This window comes from Syngnathus floridae, chromosome 3 (assembly GCF_059516105.1).
Source record: "Syngnathus floridae isolate MCC-2025c chromosome 3, RoL_Sflo_1.0, whole genome shotgun sequence".
Classification (NCBI taxonomy): Eukaryota; Metazoa; Chordata; class Actinopteri; order Syngnathiformes; family Syngnathidae; genus Syngnathus; species Syngnathus floridae.
In genome coordinates, this window is record NC_142415.1 from 7,859,669 (window position 1) to 7,874,287 (window position 14,619).

At 40.7% G+C, this 14,619-nt stretch overlaps 2 protein-coding genes across 5 annotated transcripts; one reads left to right on the forward strand and one right to left on the reverse strand.

Moving 5' to 3' along the window:
* The first annotated feature begins 985 nt into the window (after window positions 1–985).
* LOC148400299 (caprin-1-like) lies at window positions 986–7,894 on the forward strand. 4 transcript variants are annotated; one of them, XM_088371796.1, is made up of 17 exons: window positions 986–1,193; window positions 1,910–2,044; window positions 2,524–2,586; window positions 2,680–2,766; window positions 3,738–3,979; window positions 4,106–4,188; window positions 4,468–4,629; window positions 4,713–4,759; window positions 4,850–4,933; window positions 5,014–5,175; window positions 5,344–5,461; window positions 5,778–5,839; window positions 6,268–6,399; window positions 6,634–6,787; window positions 6,882–7,070; window positions 7,145–7,254; window positions 7,362–7,894. In XM_088371796.1, exons 2-17 carry the CDS (start codon window positions 1,910–1,912, stop codon window positions 7,419–7,421), a joined length of 1,890 nt encoding a protein of 629 aa, XP_088227922.1. In that variant the 5' UTR covers window positions 986–1,193; the 3' UTR covers window positions 7,422–7,894. The 4 variants fall into 4 exon arrangements, with proteins under 4 accessions (XP_088227922.1, XP_088227923.1, XP_088227924.1 ...); XM_088371797.1 differs by having other exon boundaries at window positions 987–1,193; window positions 5,344–5,443; XM_088371798.1 differs by lacking the exon at window positions 6,268–6,399 and having other exon boundaries at window positions 988–1,193.
* Window positions 7,895–8,928: 1,034 nt separating this feature from the next.
* On the reverse strand, window positions 8,929–14,443 carry LOC148400300 (nucleobindin-2-like). Its single transcript, XM_088371733.1, has 13 exons — window positions 14,294–14,443; window positions 13,712–13,855; window positions 13,197–13,304; window positions 12,605–12,737; window positions 12,425–12,528; window positions 11,894–12,079; window positions 11,667–11,757; window positions 11,528–11,586; window positions 11,370–11,462; window positions 11,121–11,210; window positions 10,865–11,035; window positions 10,357–10,417; window positions 8,929–10,288 (listed from the first exon to the last, which is right to left on the reverse strand). Exons 1-13 carry the CDS (start codon window positions 14,399–14,401, stop codon window positions 10,071–10,073), a joined length of 1,566 nt encoding a protein of 521 aa, XP_088227859.1. The 5' UTR covers window positions 14,402–14,443; the 3' UTR covers window positions 8,929–10,070.
* Between the last annotated feature and the right edge of the window lie 176 nt (window positions 14,444–14,619).

Below are 14,619 nucleotides of genomic sequence, written 5' to 3' on the forward strand. Positions count from 1 at the left end.
CTCTCTGTATACTTTTTAAAAGTAGCTTATGTGTCATTGGAAATGTAATATTTTAGTTAAAATCTTGAAAGTTGAATGAAGAAAGGGGGCCTGGTCAAGAGGTGATTTCGACTACTCCTCTTAAGGACAGATATTGTTAACTTCAATGACGTGCTTGCCATACTTTCATTTCCAGATATATTGCTTTGGATAATAGTGTAAAACATTTGTACATCAAAGTGAAATTCGATTTATGGTAGGCTTCTGTTAAAGTTATAACAGCAATGAAAAGACTTATTTGCAGATTAACTTGTTATGAATAAGACAATCAGTCATCTAAAATTGGATCTCTGTATTAACCTTGCAACTTGCAAATTACATCATTTGGCCATTTTGTGTGTGCTAGTGGAGAGGTTTTAACAAAATCTGTCTATGCACAATCAAAACTGGCAATTGCTTTTATGGTTTAATGTTTTAGATTTTAAAATGACTACAACGAATTTGAGTTTTAACAACCAGTGTAACTCGAGGGGGGTTCATCTGCTACAAGAAAATTATTTATAACGTGATAAAAACCCAAACTTATTTGGGACTCAGAAGACGTGAAGCTTGGCCTGCATACGATAAATGTGTCGTTAACGCTCTCTTCTGTTAGATTTTTGCAATTGCACCAAATATTTTCATTTGGATTTTCACATTTACAAGTACAATCATTGACGTACGTAAGCCAAGGCATATATTTATTTACACTATAACCCCCCCCCCACACACACACACACACACACACACGTTATATATATTTATATAATTAATATAATGATAGTTTTGCTTATATTGGGGCCAGTGGGGTGTAGGTCAGTTCGGTATACCACTCAGGAAGTGTTTTTGAATTAACAGTACAGTAAAACGTACGGCGTTTTTTGTTTCTGTTTTTTGTTGTTGTTGCTTTGTTTTGTTTTTTGTTTTGTTTTTCAATCAGGCAAAGTTGAGGGCACCAGAGAAGGGTCCTTGTAGCCTTGCCTGTCTGAGCATTATGATCAGCAGGCAGCCAAAGATCAGCCATAGAGCAGCAGTTTCCTCCTCAGCCAGTTAGTGTATCACCCGGAGCATCTTTTCTGGAAAAATACCACAGAAACAGACAGCCTCTGAGTTCACCTGCACGATTGTTGTTAATCCAGTCGACGTAAATCTCTTTGAAGACAAAGAGTATAAAGGTATGATATCCGTACAATAATCACGGGGTGGCAAGAAGTACAAAATCCTCTTTTTTTTACGTTTCAGCCGAGACGACTTAACACGACGAGCTGGCGTAGCATCCACTGATCCTGTTTGTTTTTCCGCACTTATAGTCACGGACATCCTCGTTTGTAAACATAAACGATGACATATTCGATGTATTAACTAATGACAGTGGCGAAAACGGATAAAATAGCAACATAGCACCAATAAGGGGTTAGCTTGCAGGCTAACAATGGGACATGGAGCCTGAGACCAACGTTGTTCTCTAATTAAATAAGTTAAACGCGAGTGAGGTTAGTTTCGTTTCACTCGTAGTCTCGGACAACTCAAGAACGCTGAAAGTAAGGTGAAACTCACAATGTTCCGCTTGTTCCGCTCAATTAGCTTTCGTTACGTAACATTTTGAACCTCTTAAAAATAACTGATGTCTCCTCAAAGGAAAAAATATATATATTTCACAGTTGTTGCATCTGGTGTCTTTCTCTGTCGTGAATATTCCAATTTTGAAGCAACTGTAAACATATACCAATAAATGGTGTTCCACTATGGTGAACTCCCACGCGATGGAAAGGTTTCTCACGTTGGACATTAAGAATTGGTTCACTCAAACTGAATCTTTTCCGAGCCCAACAAATACATAATGAAGTATAACCCACCGCCTTCTCTCTCCACCTATCTCAACCTAATTTAGATGCCTTCAGCAATGGTTAGCAACAATGCTGTCCAGTCGGCCATTCCAGAGGTTGGAAATGGGAACAAGTGTGAGGCCATCCAGCAAGTTCTTGGTGTGCTAGACAAGAAGGTTCGCAACATGGAGAAAAAAAAGGTATCAACCGCACCATCATTTTCATCACAACCGTCATCACATTCATAACACGTAGGTCAACGCTTGAGAAACAAACACAAATATGCATTGGAGCATAACGAGAGCTGTTTTAATATCTTCCCTGTAGTTAAATACACTCACTGAGGAATATTTTGGGAAAGTGGCTTTGGTTTCTTAGCATGTCAATTTTCATCCTCACAGTGGAAAACAGATTTAAACCCCTGCTTGTGATTGACTTTGAATCCAACACCACTGCTAAAATGCATGTCTTCTTCCAAAATTAAGTTTGTGTGCTAGAAATGAATTTTGTAAGCTTGATGGTTGCACAAATTTATTTAGTGACTCTTTCTCACTTCAGCTATTTTTGTTTTTTCCACCACATTTTTTGGAATGAAAAGTGTCAGTCTCCGTTAATGATGTGTTCATTGTCTACAGATTATGCCATTTTACATTTTTTTACCCCCACCCGTTTCTTTCAGTCCAAGTTGGATGACTATCAAGCAAAGAAGAACAAAGGTGAAAGCCTGAATCAGGATCAGCTAGTATGTACTTGATCTCTGGTTTATATACACAGCCTGTTTTATTGACCCCAAGTCAAATTCACTTTGCTTTTTTTTTTGTGTGTGTGTCCAAAGGAGGCCTTGTCAAAATACCAGGAGATCCTCTCCACAATTGAGTTTGCTCGAGAGCTGCAGAAGAGCTTCCTGACGCTTGGCCAAGAGGTGAGTATGACTAAATTGCTTTTGTTTCAAACTTAGCAATGTCACCAGTTTTTCTGAAGCTGAGCCATGATTGGTTGTGACCTGAGACCTGGCAACTGTGATGTCATTTTCAGTTGACAGCAAGTGGCAAAATGGTCGCCCCCTGAGATGGCATAAAATGGGTGAATTTTGCTGCTTAACTCACATTCCACAAACGCAATATCAATAAGAATGCTGTGTTTAGACGAGTGCGGGGACATAAAACGTATTATTGCAAAGAATTTATAGGGTTGAATTCCCCCTTAATACACAAACGTGAAGTCCAACCGGAAACAATGAAGCTGCAGGTGACAAGCATAATGCCAGGGAACATGAGGTATGACAAGAAGCAAAACAAAACTCCGGTGTTTTCCTTCGGTGAAACCAAACCTAAATAAGTCAAGGATAATTGTAGCCTGGTCCAGTTCAGGGACTCCGCCCACCTACTAACCAAATTAGACTGTGGACAGAGAGAACACACATTAGCAACGGTCCAAAATTCTGAATATGATGGAATCATAAAGGTCAGGAACCTTTTGAGCTCTTACACGTACACACTATGCAGTACGCTCTCTCGCTGTCTTGCACACACATTCAACATTAAGGATTCAAAACAAGGCTGAGCTTTACGAGAGTTGTTTTTGATGGGTATGAGATGCCAGGGAAATTCTTCTTCTACTTCTCCAACTTTTTGGTACTGTTGGGTTTAATTGCGTTCACCCCATTTTACTATGGTCGATTAGGTTTGTCATCTGCATCATGACTGTTATGTTTTTCTGGGCATCCCTTGCAATCACGACCTATCACGTTTTCACCCCAAGTTGTCTCACGTCCGCCCCATTATGTCCACTGTGGACTAAAATGCGTGCGATGGCCACTGGGGACATAGTATAAACACAAGTTGGTGCTTCTTGGTCATCATTTGAGCTAAAACAATAAAGGTGCATGTTTAGATTCAGAAGACATCGAAGAAAACCGCAAGACGCCAACAGCTGCAGCGAGAGGAAATGGAGAAATGGCGAATGAAGACGGTTTTGGAGCTGCAGTTCATATTGGACCAGTTGGGAGATGACAATGTCAGGCAGGATCTGAAGCGGCCCGATGCTTCTGGCTCGCCCTTGCTCACCGATGCTGACCTTGCATCACTCGATGAGCTCTACAAACTTGTCGGACCTGATCGGAATTGTGACGTCAGGTGTGTGGCACCTGCCTGGTTATGATGAACATATTATGAATTCATATGTTAGGATTCAATATTGATAAATTGTTTAACCATCATCTGAATGCATGGTATATACCATGTTTACTCATTGACTTCCAGGTTGACTGAACAATATGAAGAGGCCTCACTGCACCTGTGGGAACTGCTCGATGGCAGGGACAAGGCTGTGGCAGGGACGTCATGTAAGTTTTTCCATTGCTCATGTTTACTTTCAGTTTCCTCCCCACTTTTTTTTTTTTTTTTTGCTTTTTGGGAGTGTAAAGTCATGACAATCGGTTTACACTTTGGCAAAAGCTTAGTGTCGTTTATTTTTTTGTACGCCTTCTATATTGAATCATATTGTGCTGATGTTTCAAGTAAAGTCTGCCCCTCTCAAGTCTTCCGCTTGACACAATGCTGAACTGCATTCTGGAATTTGTATTTCATTTTAATGTTTATTGTGATGACTTCCATCCACCCAGACAAGGCACTGAAGGACATCCTGGACAAGTTGCTACAGAGCGGCTACTTTGATAGACCATCAAGTGGTCGAAATGGAACATGTGAGGAGGAGGAAGAGGAGAAGCAGGAAAAGCAAACGGTAGTGGCTGATTCTAACATGGGAGAGCAACCATCTGAACCTGGTAGGATTTAACACAACAAGATGAGGCTTGTTTAAATATGCAGAAGAAAATAAAATATTTTTGTTACTATTTTTTTTTTGTAGCACCAGTTCCTGAAATTCCTCAGCCTGTGCAATTGGAAACCACAGAGGTACAATACGGCTTATCGCGCCTCTAGCATACGGCACAAAGTTTTCAGTTTTGTGCTCATGTATCAACTGTATATATTTGTTGGTTGTAGTTTGTAAATAGACAATTTATCCCGGAAAACACGTACAGCAGTACTGACATCGAACATGTGGAGGAGTGGTCAGTGGACATGCAGGTATGCTATGCTGCTTTTCTTTTTACGATGTGTGAATCCTCTGTCCAAGTCGTTTTTGTTGATTCATATTTCTGTTTAAGATGGTGAATTCCCTCCAGCACCAACCCCCCGCCCAGCTACCACCAGAACCGAGCGCGGCTGTGAATCGTGTCAGTCCGTGTCCGTCGACTGACCCGGTGATCAGAAAGCAGGTGGTGCAAGACCTCATGGCCCAGATGCAAGGGACATACAACTTCATGCAGGTAACAGAAGCAGACCCGGTGTAGGTACCAGATCGACTTGGGTTGCTTTTCACACAAGGACATGATGCAAAGTATGCAAATTAGTAACCATAGTAAAGCTTACCATCCTAGGATTTTGTAGCCTTTTCTGCAATGATACCTTTTCCAATTGTTGTCTTCTCCCACAAGGACTCAGTGTTGGACTTTGATGGCCAAGCCCTGGACCCGGCCATTGTGTCAGCCCAGCCAATGAAGCCTGTACAGACTGTGGACCTCCAACAGTTAGCCTGTGCGTATGCTGACACAGGTTTGACCTTGAATGTTAGCAAGGCTAACCACTAGCCCCACCGCGCTTCTCATAATGTATTACTTGTTTCATGGCAAAGCCATAATACATAATACACTTCGTATAAATCACCCAACATATTAAGTTGTCATTGATTGCCAGGGATGAGTGCAACTTACTCAATAGTCAGCAGATAAAGTTCCCGTGTAGCATTTCATCATGAAAAATGTCCAACCCTCTCCAAATCTAATGAGACTCAGATATTATTGCCACTTTTGACTAATGAAATTATGAGTGACCGGCTTGCATTTAATTAACACTTGTCTCGCATTCTCAGCTCACTCAGAGTCCAGGCTTCCTCCGATGAACATGGTGACAGGACCAAAGGAGCCCTCACAAGTAAGTCGCAGAAAGAGAACAGAACTATCATGTCATGGGCCCAAGCAAGACACTTTATCCCTCTGCCACCGACTGTCGATCACAACTCGATCATGAATGTTGTTAGATTTGTGATCGGACGAGTGAGTGTGCGTAGTAAGAACTTCCTCTTTGACAACTGACAAATGTTATTTTGGTATGTTTGTGGCTGGCAGTAGCCATTTGTTGTCTTAAAGAAAACTGACAATATAATATCATACATACTGTAGATAGTGTTTTGCCACTCCCAAAAAATTAATTTTCATACTCTTCCATTGTTACAGAAAATAAACTTCTCAAATTACTACAATTTGTTGTTTCAAGAGCGCTTAGCCGGAATTTCCCTTCTGTTTATCTCCCCACATTTCTGGTTGTCTCTCCTCCTGTTCCCCAATTTCTGAACCCTCCAGGCTGCGATGTCTCTGCCTTCTGAGCAGTCACCTGCCTCTTGCTCCCTGTCCTCTGCCTTCCCACCTGCCTCCAAACCCTCCCACACCGGAGGAATCAATGTCAATGCTGCACCCTTCCAGTCAGTGCAAGCGGTAATGCTTCATATTTGACCAGCCCTGAAGTACTTCACTGAAATGAAGTCCGGCCAATACGTGCATGTCCTCTCTTCTCTCAGTTCTATCCTCATTTTTTATTTGTCGTCTTGAGTAGTGGTGACATGTGGTTCTCTCCATCTCACTCCTTCCATTTATGATCATCGATGGGCATTACGAGTGGGTTGTACAGTATTCTTTTTGTAATGTTGAAATGTCAATTCTCTTTTTAAGGTATTTAATATGAGCGCACCTGCAACACCAGCCAGTGGCCAAGCAGACCCTCATAAACCGTCTCAGTTTCCCGGGGGCTACGGCCAGAGTTTTAGTGCTCAATCAGATCCTGCTGTGGACCAGCCTGACATTCCACAGGAAACATTGCAATCTGGTGAATGAGCAATGAAGATTGACTTTTTTCCCTTCAATATCGCTCGAAACAAATGTAGGATTTCAATGTATTATGTCATGCGTGACTCCCCCAGTTGTTGCCGGGTTCCAGCCCCAAGCCCACGTCATGCCTTCACCAGTGGTGCACGAAGACTCATCGCCCAGTGCGGGCTTTGGACAATCGAGCCAGTCCTTCTACAACAGCAGGGCAGTGCCCCGGGGCGGCTTGAGGAACAGCAGAGGTACCATGAATGGCTACCGAGGCGCTTCGAATGGATTTAGAGGTATGCCGTCCTAATCTGAATTTATCTTTGGGCCAGATTGTAGTAATTAATGTTTTTTGTTTTTTTTTCATCAGGGGGCTATGAAGGTTACCGCCCTCCTTTTTCCAACCCTCCCAGCAGTGGTTATAGTCAAAGCCAATTCAACACGGGGCCCCGGGACTACTCAAGCAACAACTACCAGAGGGTAAGATTATCTTTCATCGGCAAATCTTTTGTTGTGGGGTGAGCATTTACTTGAGCAGTTCGGGTGTGAACTTTATATTTAGTGTACATTCATGATTTATGTTGCAGGAGGGCTACCAACAAGGTTTCAAACGTGGAACTGCCCAGGGGCCCCGAGGACTGTCTTGAGGGATTGCTCGAGGATGGCGATCCTACTGACCGGCTTATCGCTCCACGTTGAGCATTCAGGATTTTTGAATGTGCTCACCCAAACTCACTTTTGTAACGTTTCATTTCTCATTAATAATCTTTTATTCGTTTCTGAGTCAGTCTGCTTTTGTCTGCCCATTTTCTTGAAATGTTTTAACACAAAATGCCGAGTCTCCTAACTTCATGTAAGATTATCCGCACATACGTGCGATAATAAACTAGATATTCCGGTAAACTTGAAAGATTTCATTAATTTATTTTTTTGTACAAAACAATGCAAAAAATACCCTGCCACTGTCAAAATGATTCCCAAGAGATTTTCCTCTGGCATGTGCTCGTTGGTCACTTTTCCTTCACATCTTGTAGACATGACAATGTATTTTTTAATCTCTCACCATCACCTCTTTGTATATCAGTCAAGACTGATTCAATAAAGCTGTGTTCTATTACAAGGCATTTGCTCATGCTACCCAAGACATTATGGTTGTGTAGTTTTGCAAAAATGAAAACTTAATTCAATTGGCTAGTTAAAACAATAGATAAACCGTGTCACAAAAAAAGGTTGGGGAACGCTGCTCTAGTGTGGCTTATTCATTATTTAATTTGAACTATTTTAATTAAAATCTCATACCAGCAGTCTTCACATATAAAAACACTCAATAAAGCACATGGAATCAAAAACTTATTTTCGATCGTGCGTACCACTCCGTTTGAAAAGACATGCTCCAAGGTCCCGTTGTTCAAATCATAACTTTTAACTCCGGAGTTGCGCTTCCTTTACTGATGACCTCCTGCTTCGACCGAAAATCCATCGTTGAAAATCGTTTGGATATGTAATCCTCCATCGTAAACGAAATGTAAAAACGAGAGGAAGAAAAAAAAACGCATGTAAAACGAAATAAATGGACGACTGCTCCTCAGTTGTTCACTGCAAATTTGAACTGGAGATCTCATTCTACAGGTAGGCGCATGAAGCACCTAGGGATCACTAGCGCCCCCTGCCATAAAGGCAGGAGAACCTTTTTTTCGTAGCCTCAGTAAGGTCTCTTTTCAAAGCCGTTTTTTTTTCATCTAAAGAAACGACGTTACAGACAGATGACAAAAAACACTAGATATTATATACATCACCTTAACTACGGAAATTAGTTAGTATAGCCACAGTGTTTGAACACTTGAACAGCGACGTGAAGAGAGAGGGCAGTTCAGTCAAAGTGCATGGGCAGCCGTGTGATTACGCAATCCTCAGAGGAGGCTAGGCAGGAAGTTGGCTCCTCCGAGCGAATCGTCTTCGGTTTTAAAATAACTAATTCTATTCAGCGATTTTGGTTCAAAATGATACAAAAATATTGGTATTAAAAGGAAAATGACTTTATAATAAAAACAATTGAATTTGTTTTTCCCCTTTTCATGATGGCAGGGGAGGCGTAGCCTCCCTTAACTCCTCTGACCGCACGTCCCTGTAGTATTATCAATTGCGCCAAGTGAATAGATTTAATAATTTTATTGTCTTGAAATGAGGCATACAGTAGCAACAAACACTTGACAATTAAATCCAGCAGCAAGCAATAACAGAACCACGTGAACCTATTGTGCAAACCTTTTATGCAGAATTTTCACAAAGAAAACTTCTTGGCACAAAGAAATAATAGCTTGAAAGTATGTTTGTATGTAAAAAACAAAGAAAATATTCTGTTTTGCTGATGCAAAGAAGAGATGAACACAAAACACAACATTGCACGGCATGTCAAGTGACATCACATCTGACCTAAAATTTCAATCCTTCAGATTAGGTCACTTCATGTACAACATATCACATAAGTGAGCTGAATGCAGCAAGTATGGCCTCTCCTTTTTTGCCCTTTTCCAAATTCAGTAGTTAAAGGTCAGATGCAACTAAAACACCAAATGCCCAAATTTTGCTGTTCAATTAAAAAAACATTTTTAGCAATAGCTGTCCAATAAGTTAAAAATGATCAATTATGATCAAATAAATGTCATATACAGTTATGTATACGATTACAAAAAATGGCCTTAAAATGTCAACTACCTCCAACTCTTACACTAACACCAATCAAATGATTGGGTGTTACCAAAGGAGAAAGTTCTGTGCCAAATTAAAAACAAATCCAAAAAGAATGATTACTTTATTCCAGTCTTGGCAGCTCAGTGCTCAAATTTTAACGGATAATGATTGCCTAGATTAGGTTAACAAAGATGACGGTAACCAATTAAAAGAATGGCAATAATGTGTGGCAACTGTGATAAGTGGTGAACAAACAGCATACCATCTGTGTTTTTAATGGTAATTCATGTTTACCCCGAAAACATTTTCAGAAAAAAAAATCTATTCAAAATTTCACATCATAGTACTCTGGTGGTCTGTCTAAAGTGACTTTTTCCACAGGCCTTGAAAAATAATGTCCCTTTGCTGGCGTTATGTTGACAAAATGCTCCTGAAAATCCATAATGTGATTCGCAAGTCGGGCACCAAAAACTAGCATTGTTCATCTTGTGTGCTTCATCGTCCTGACTCCTGAGTGTGTTCAAAAGCACCAATCAGTCATCATGGTGGAAAAGGCCAGACACTCTTAGATTAGACGAGGTTGCAGCAGTCCAGTGTTGAAGGCCCTATGGATAGTGGTTCTCAACCTGTGGGCTTCCTTGGTGGCCCGGCGGCAGATCCTGGTTTGGTTGCTCGCCCAACTGCTGATTCTGGTGTTGACTTGGGTCCTGAGCCGCATCTTGATGAACCTGCTCCGCAGGCTGATGCTCTTGAACGAGGGCCACCCGGTCGTGTTGCTGTTGATCATCAACTGCATGCATCTCCGGTAAGGCATTTCCTTCGACTGCGGCGAAGATGCTGAATTAGCAATGTCAGACAACCTATGCTAAGAAATAATGAACGCAAACCTACCATGGACATCGGGAGGGAGTTCTAGTTTTTCAGCCTTGAGTCGTTCCATATGATCAACTGCCTGGTGAAAACAATCGCAATGCACATTTGCTAAGTACATTTATTTCAATACTTTGGCTCAAAAGTTCAAACTACAAAGAACTACTTTTCAGAAGACCAAATTTTGATATTAAAAGTCATTTCAATAGTTGCTTATATAACGTTCAAATTTGTTGAGCTGGTGAATTTGGGGTTTTCGAAATTCTAAGAAATAAAATCAAATATGTCTGTGTTGTGAGTTTCACTTTTTGAAATGAACATACAAGATAGCTTTAGGTTAAAAATATTTCATATGTTTGCCGACTCACAAGCAAATTTGCCCAATGAGAAGCCTGATTTGACCAAAAAGAAAAAAAAAAAAAAAATCGCAGCTATCTGAGTTGGTCATGCATTGTGATGCCGCCGCTGTGGAGCTTCTCTTTCAATAACACAAGTGTACTAACAATTTTGTGAATTAAGCTGCCCTTACCTGTTGCAACTCTACTTTCTGCGCGTTCAGCTGCTCCTGTTGCCGCTCCAGCTCATCTCTCTGCTTCTGAAGGTCAACAGACTTCTGGTGTAGCTCCTGCTCTTGTCGAGCGAGGTGCTCCTCAAAGTCCCTCATCTCCTCATCCGTGTAGGCCTGGTTCTGCTCCAAAGTCTACAAGCACCAAATGAACTCAGCAAACATTTTCCAGTTCTTGAATTATTTGCAAAGACCATGCTTGTTGTGCATTTTGTCTTACCTCCCAGCTATCTGGCTCCAAGAATTCTTTTTTATTTGTAGCAGTCATGAACTCATCTAAAGACACCAGCCTGTCTTTGTTTGAATCCACCTGGGGGTGTTTAGTAACGTGTTTAGTGTCCTCATGTTTGAGTTACTTTATTCAGCGTCACGTGAGAATATAGTGTCCTAATGTTTGAGTTACTTTATCCAGCGTCGCGCGAGAAATAGACAAGCTGACCATAGGTACATAACGACAGTTGCACTATACCTCATTCATAACGTGTTCCCTCATGCGTAACCTCTCCTCCTCCATTTCCACCATATCGTCCTCTTCATTAGTGGGATCATAGAGTTTTTCCAACTGAAACGTCAGCGAGCAACAGTCAAGGACTATTTAGTCCAAAACAAACAAAAAAAAATTCCTACCTCCTTGGTGAACAGCGACTCCAGTTCCTGTTCATCAAAGAAGCCATCGCCGTTGGTGTCTGCATCAGGCAGAGGAAGTCAAAGTGTCTGTGTGTTTTATTGAACGGAGTGAACCTGTCACAGTGAAAGAATGACTTACCGTGCAAATTGAAGAACGTTTTGGGATCAAAATCTTCTGGGTCTAAGCCATCTGTATCTTCCCACACTTCCTTGAGTTGATTCTGGCTACCCTACAAAAGTAACACCTCATTTCAATATTTTCAATATAATCTACAAATGATGCTAAATTTTGATGATTTTTTTTTTCCCCAACAGACAGACTCACAAAACTTTATACCGGAACCAAAAATAATGAGCCAGATTTACCGGGTGGTTGACTTTGGGGTGATCAGCATGTTTTTTCCTCAGCTCCTCATAGTGCTCCTCCTCTCGCTTTCGTTCGTCGTCATCCAGCGTCTTCAGGTGTTCCCGTCTGTCATGCTCCTTCATCATTTCATAACGCTTGAACTCCTCGTGCCTCTCTTTGTCAAAGTTCTCCAGATCGTTTGTGGCCTTGATATAGAAACGATAATGCTTGACACTTTTGCAAAATTGTTCAATTAGTCCAGCAATAGTGCACAAGAGATTTCTTTGAACACTGACAAACTGACAACACTGACTGAACAAGGTCCAAAGCATTTTTTTTTTTTGAAATTTGTTTTTCAATAATAATATATTACATTTTTTAAAATGTATTATTTTTGTCTTTTTTTTTTTTTTTACCTAAATTAGCGAATTGAGTCAACCTGTCAGTTTCCAAAGATATTCCTCACAGTGTGGCCAAAAATCATTCACAAAGCAGCGTCTTACAATTTAGGGAGCAAACATGCAAACATTTTTGCCGGGCGCCCAATTTACCGATTTTATGAGGCGATCCAGGTCGTCCACTTCGAATGTGTGTGGGTTCATGTGGTTCAAGTATTCAAACTGTTTCAGGAGAGCCTGGTGGTCCACTGCGATATCTATTGAAATGACACGTGTACAGTTACAGCATTTTATAGAACATAAACGTGTTTTATTACCCCACACTTAACCTACCATTTCCACCTTCAAGATCATGCCGAGCCTTGATGAGGGTCCTGAGTCGACTAACCTCTTGCCTCTTTAACTCGTCCAGTTTGGTTCGAACGTGGTGGCTGACAAAGTCCAGCTCTTTGGCGAGTTTACCTTGCTGGAGGTGAACATTATTCAATGTAAGGGTTGTAGCAAAAACAGCCCAAACACAAAAACACCATGACTTCTCTTTTTTTTTTTTTTTTTTTTTTTTATTTCAAGTTTTTCTTCTCCTATGCCCTTTCATACAGGATGAGAAAAAATAGGGGTCAGAAAGAGGGCTTGAACTGCAGCTTTCAGAGTTCAATTCTGACACTGTAGCATCAGAGTGACATCTAATTTCTTTTGAGCATGCATATGAAATTCTGAAATCTGCTTTCCTCAAGCCACATCATACACACAAGCACACGCACACACAGTTGAATGAATTCTGACACTGTAGCGTCAGAGTGACATCTCATTTCTTTTGAGCTTGCATATGGAATTCTGAAATCTGTTTTCCTCATGCGATATAATACACCCCCCCACACACACACTTCCAGATGAAGATATAAGAACACAGTTAAGAGGGCTTTACCTTGATATCTTCCATGTCTGTATTGTGGAGTTTTTCTCTGAAATGTTCATCTTTTTCTAGGAAATCGATGACTTCTCTGAGGTAACGGTCATAGTGGAGCCCAGTGTCCTTTCCCAGAAGAAACAATCAAAGGTTAAAAAAATATATATATTGTGATTATACAGTGTAATTATGGCACACAATACACCGATGAATATGAACGTACACTACTGGACACAAAGTTGCATTTGATGTTTAAATACACAATGATTCATCATATTTTGTTTTAAACGTTGGTTTTACCATAAACTTTAACTCAGGGTGACAAATAAGTTGAAGTGTATCTTACGTGTGTGTGGGGGGGGTTCAAACTGTTATTTATTTTTGATATTATTTATTTAAATGGTCTATCTCAGAGTTTGACATCTTCATTCAAATCATTCTATAGAGCACTGAGTGGTTTATTCAACAAAGGATTTAATATATGCTTTTCCTTACATTGACATTTCACAAACATAAGACAACTGTAATCTTACCACACTAGCAGGAGCATCTTCAATTTTCACCTCTGGCTGCGACATTTTGTTCTTGTCCTTACTGATGGGAACAGCCTCTAAAGTGAGCAGCTGGACCAGCATCAGAACCAAAACCAGAATCCAGCTGACACGACTCCACCACATCTTGACATCGGAGACATAAGAATAGAATTTTAACAACAACTCTTATATATGAGTAATGGCAACCTGGCCTGTGGTTTTTGTCATTTCATCATACCTTGTCTGATGAAATCTAAAGGGAACTGTTGATATTAGTCTTAGCACCACCACTGGCAGTTTTTAAGAGTTTTAAAAACAATTAATATCAAACCTTTAGGACAACCTAGAATGGCATTGTGGCCTATGCTTTTAGTTATTTCATCACACCTTGTGTGATAAAATCTAAAAGCTACTGTTGATATAAGCCTTAGCACTGCCACTGACAGACAGTTTTAGCTACTGAACCTCCAAGCAACTACAAATTATATCATATTCCGATCTCATTCTGTTAGTGTCTACAATAAAGTCACGGTTTAACATGCATAACAAAAGCGAATAAATCTGTCTTTATTGTATACTCACGTTACTTTGGGTGTAAAACATTGTTTGCTTTAATAATCGCCTCCACTGCCGGAGCTCTGTCGGCAAGTAGCTTGTTAGTCCGCTCATGGGCGGTCCAAGTCGTAGCATTTCTTTCTCATTGGTCGATTTACACGTCTGTCAAAGCAACTGCAGTTTGGTTGCATCGAATAGTACGTGGCGAGGTGACGATCGTTGTTCATCATGAATCGACACTGCGCATGTGCATGGTGAGATCGCGTCCTGACGTAAAACAAACCATCGGTTACGTCGGAATGAATAAATGAATGAATGACATACTCGACAATTTATTTTCTGTGCTGTGTTTG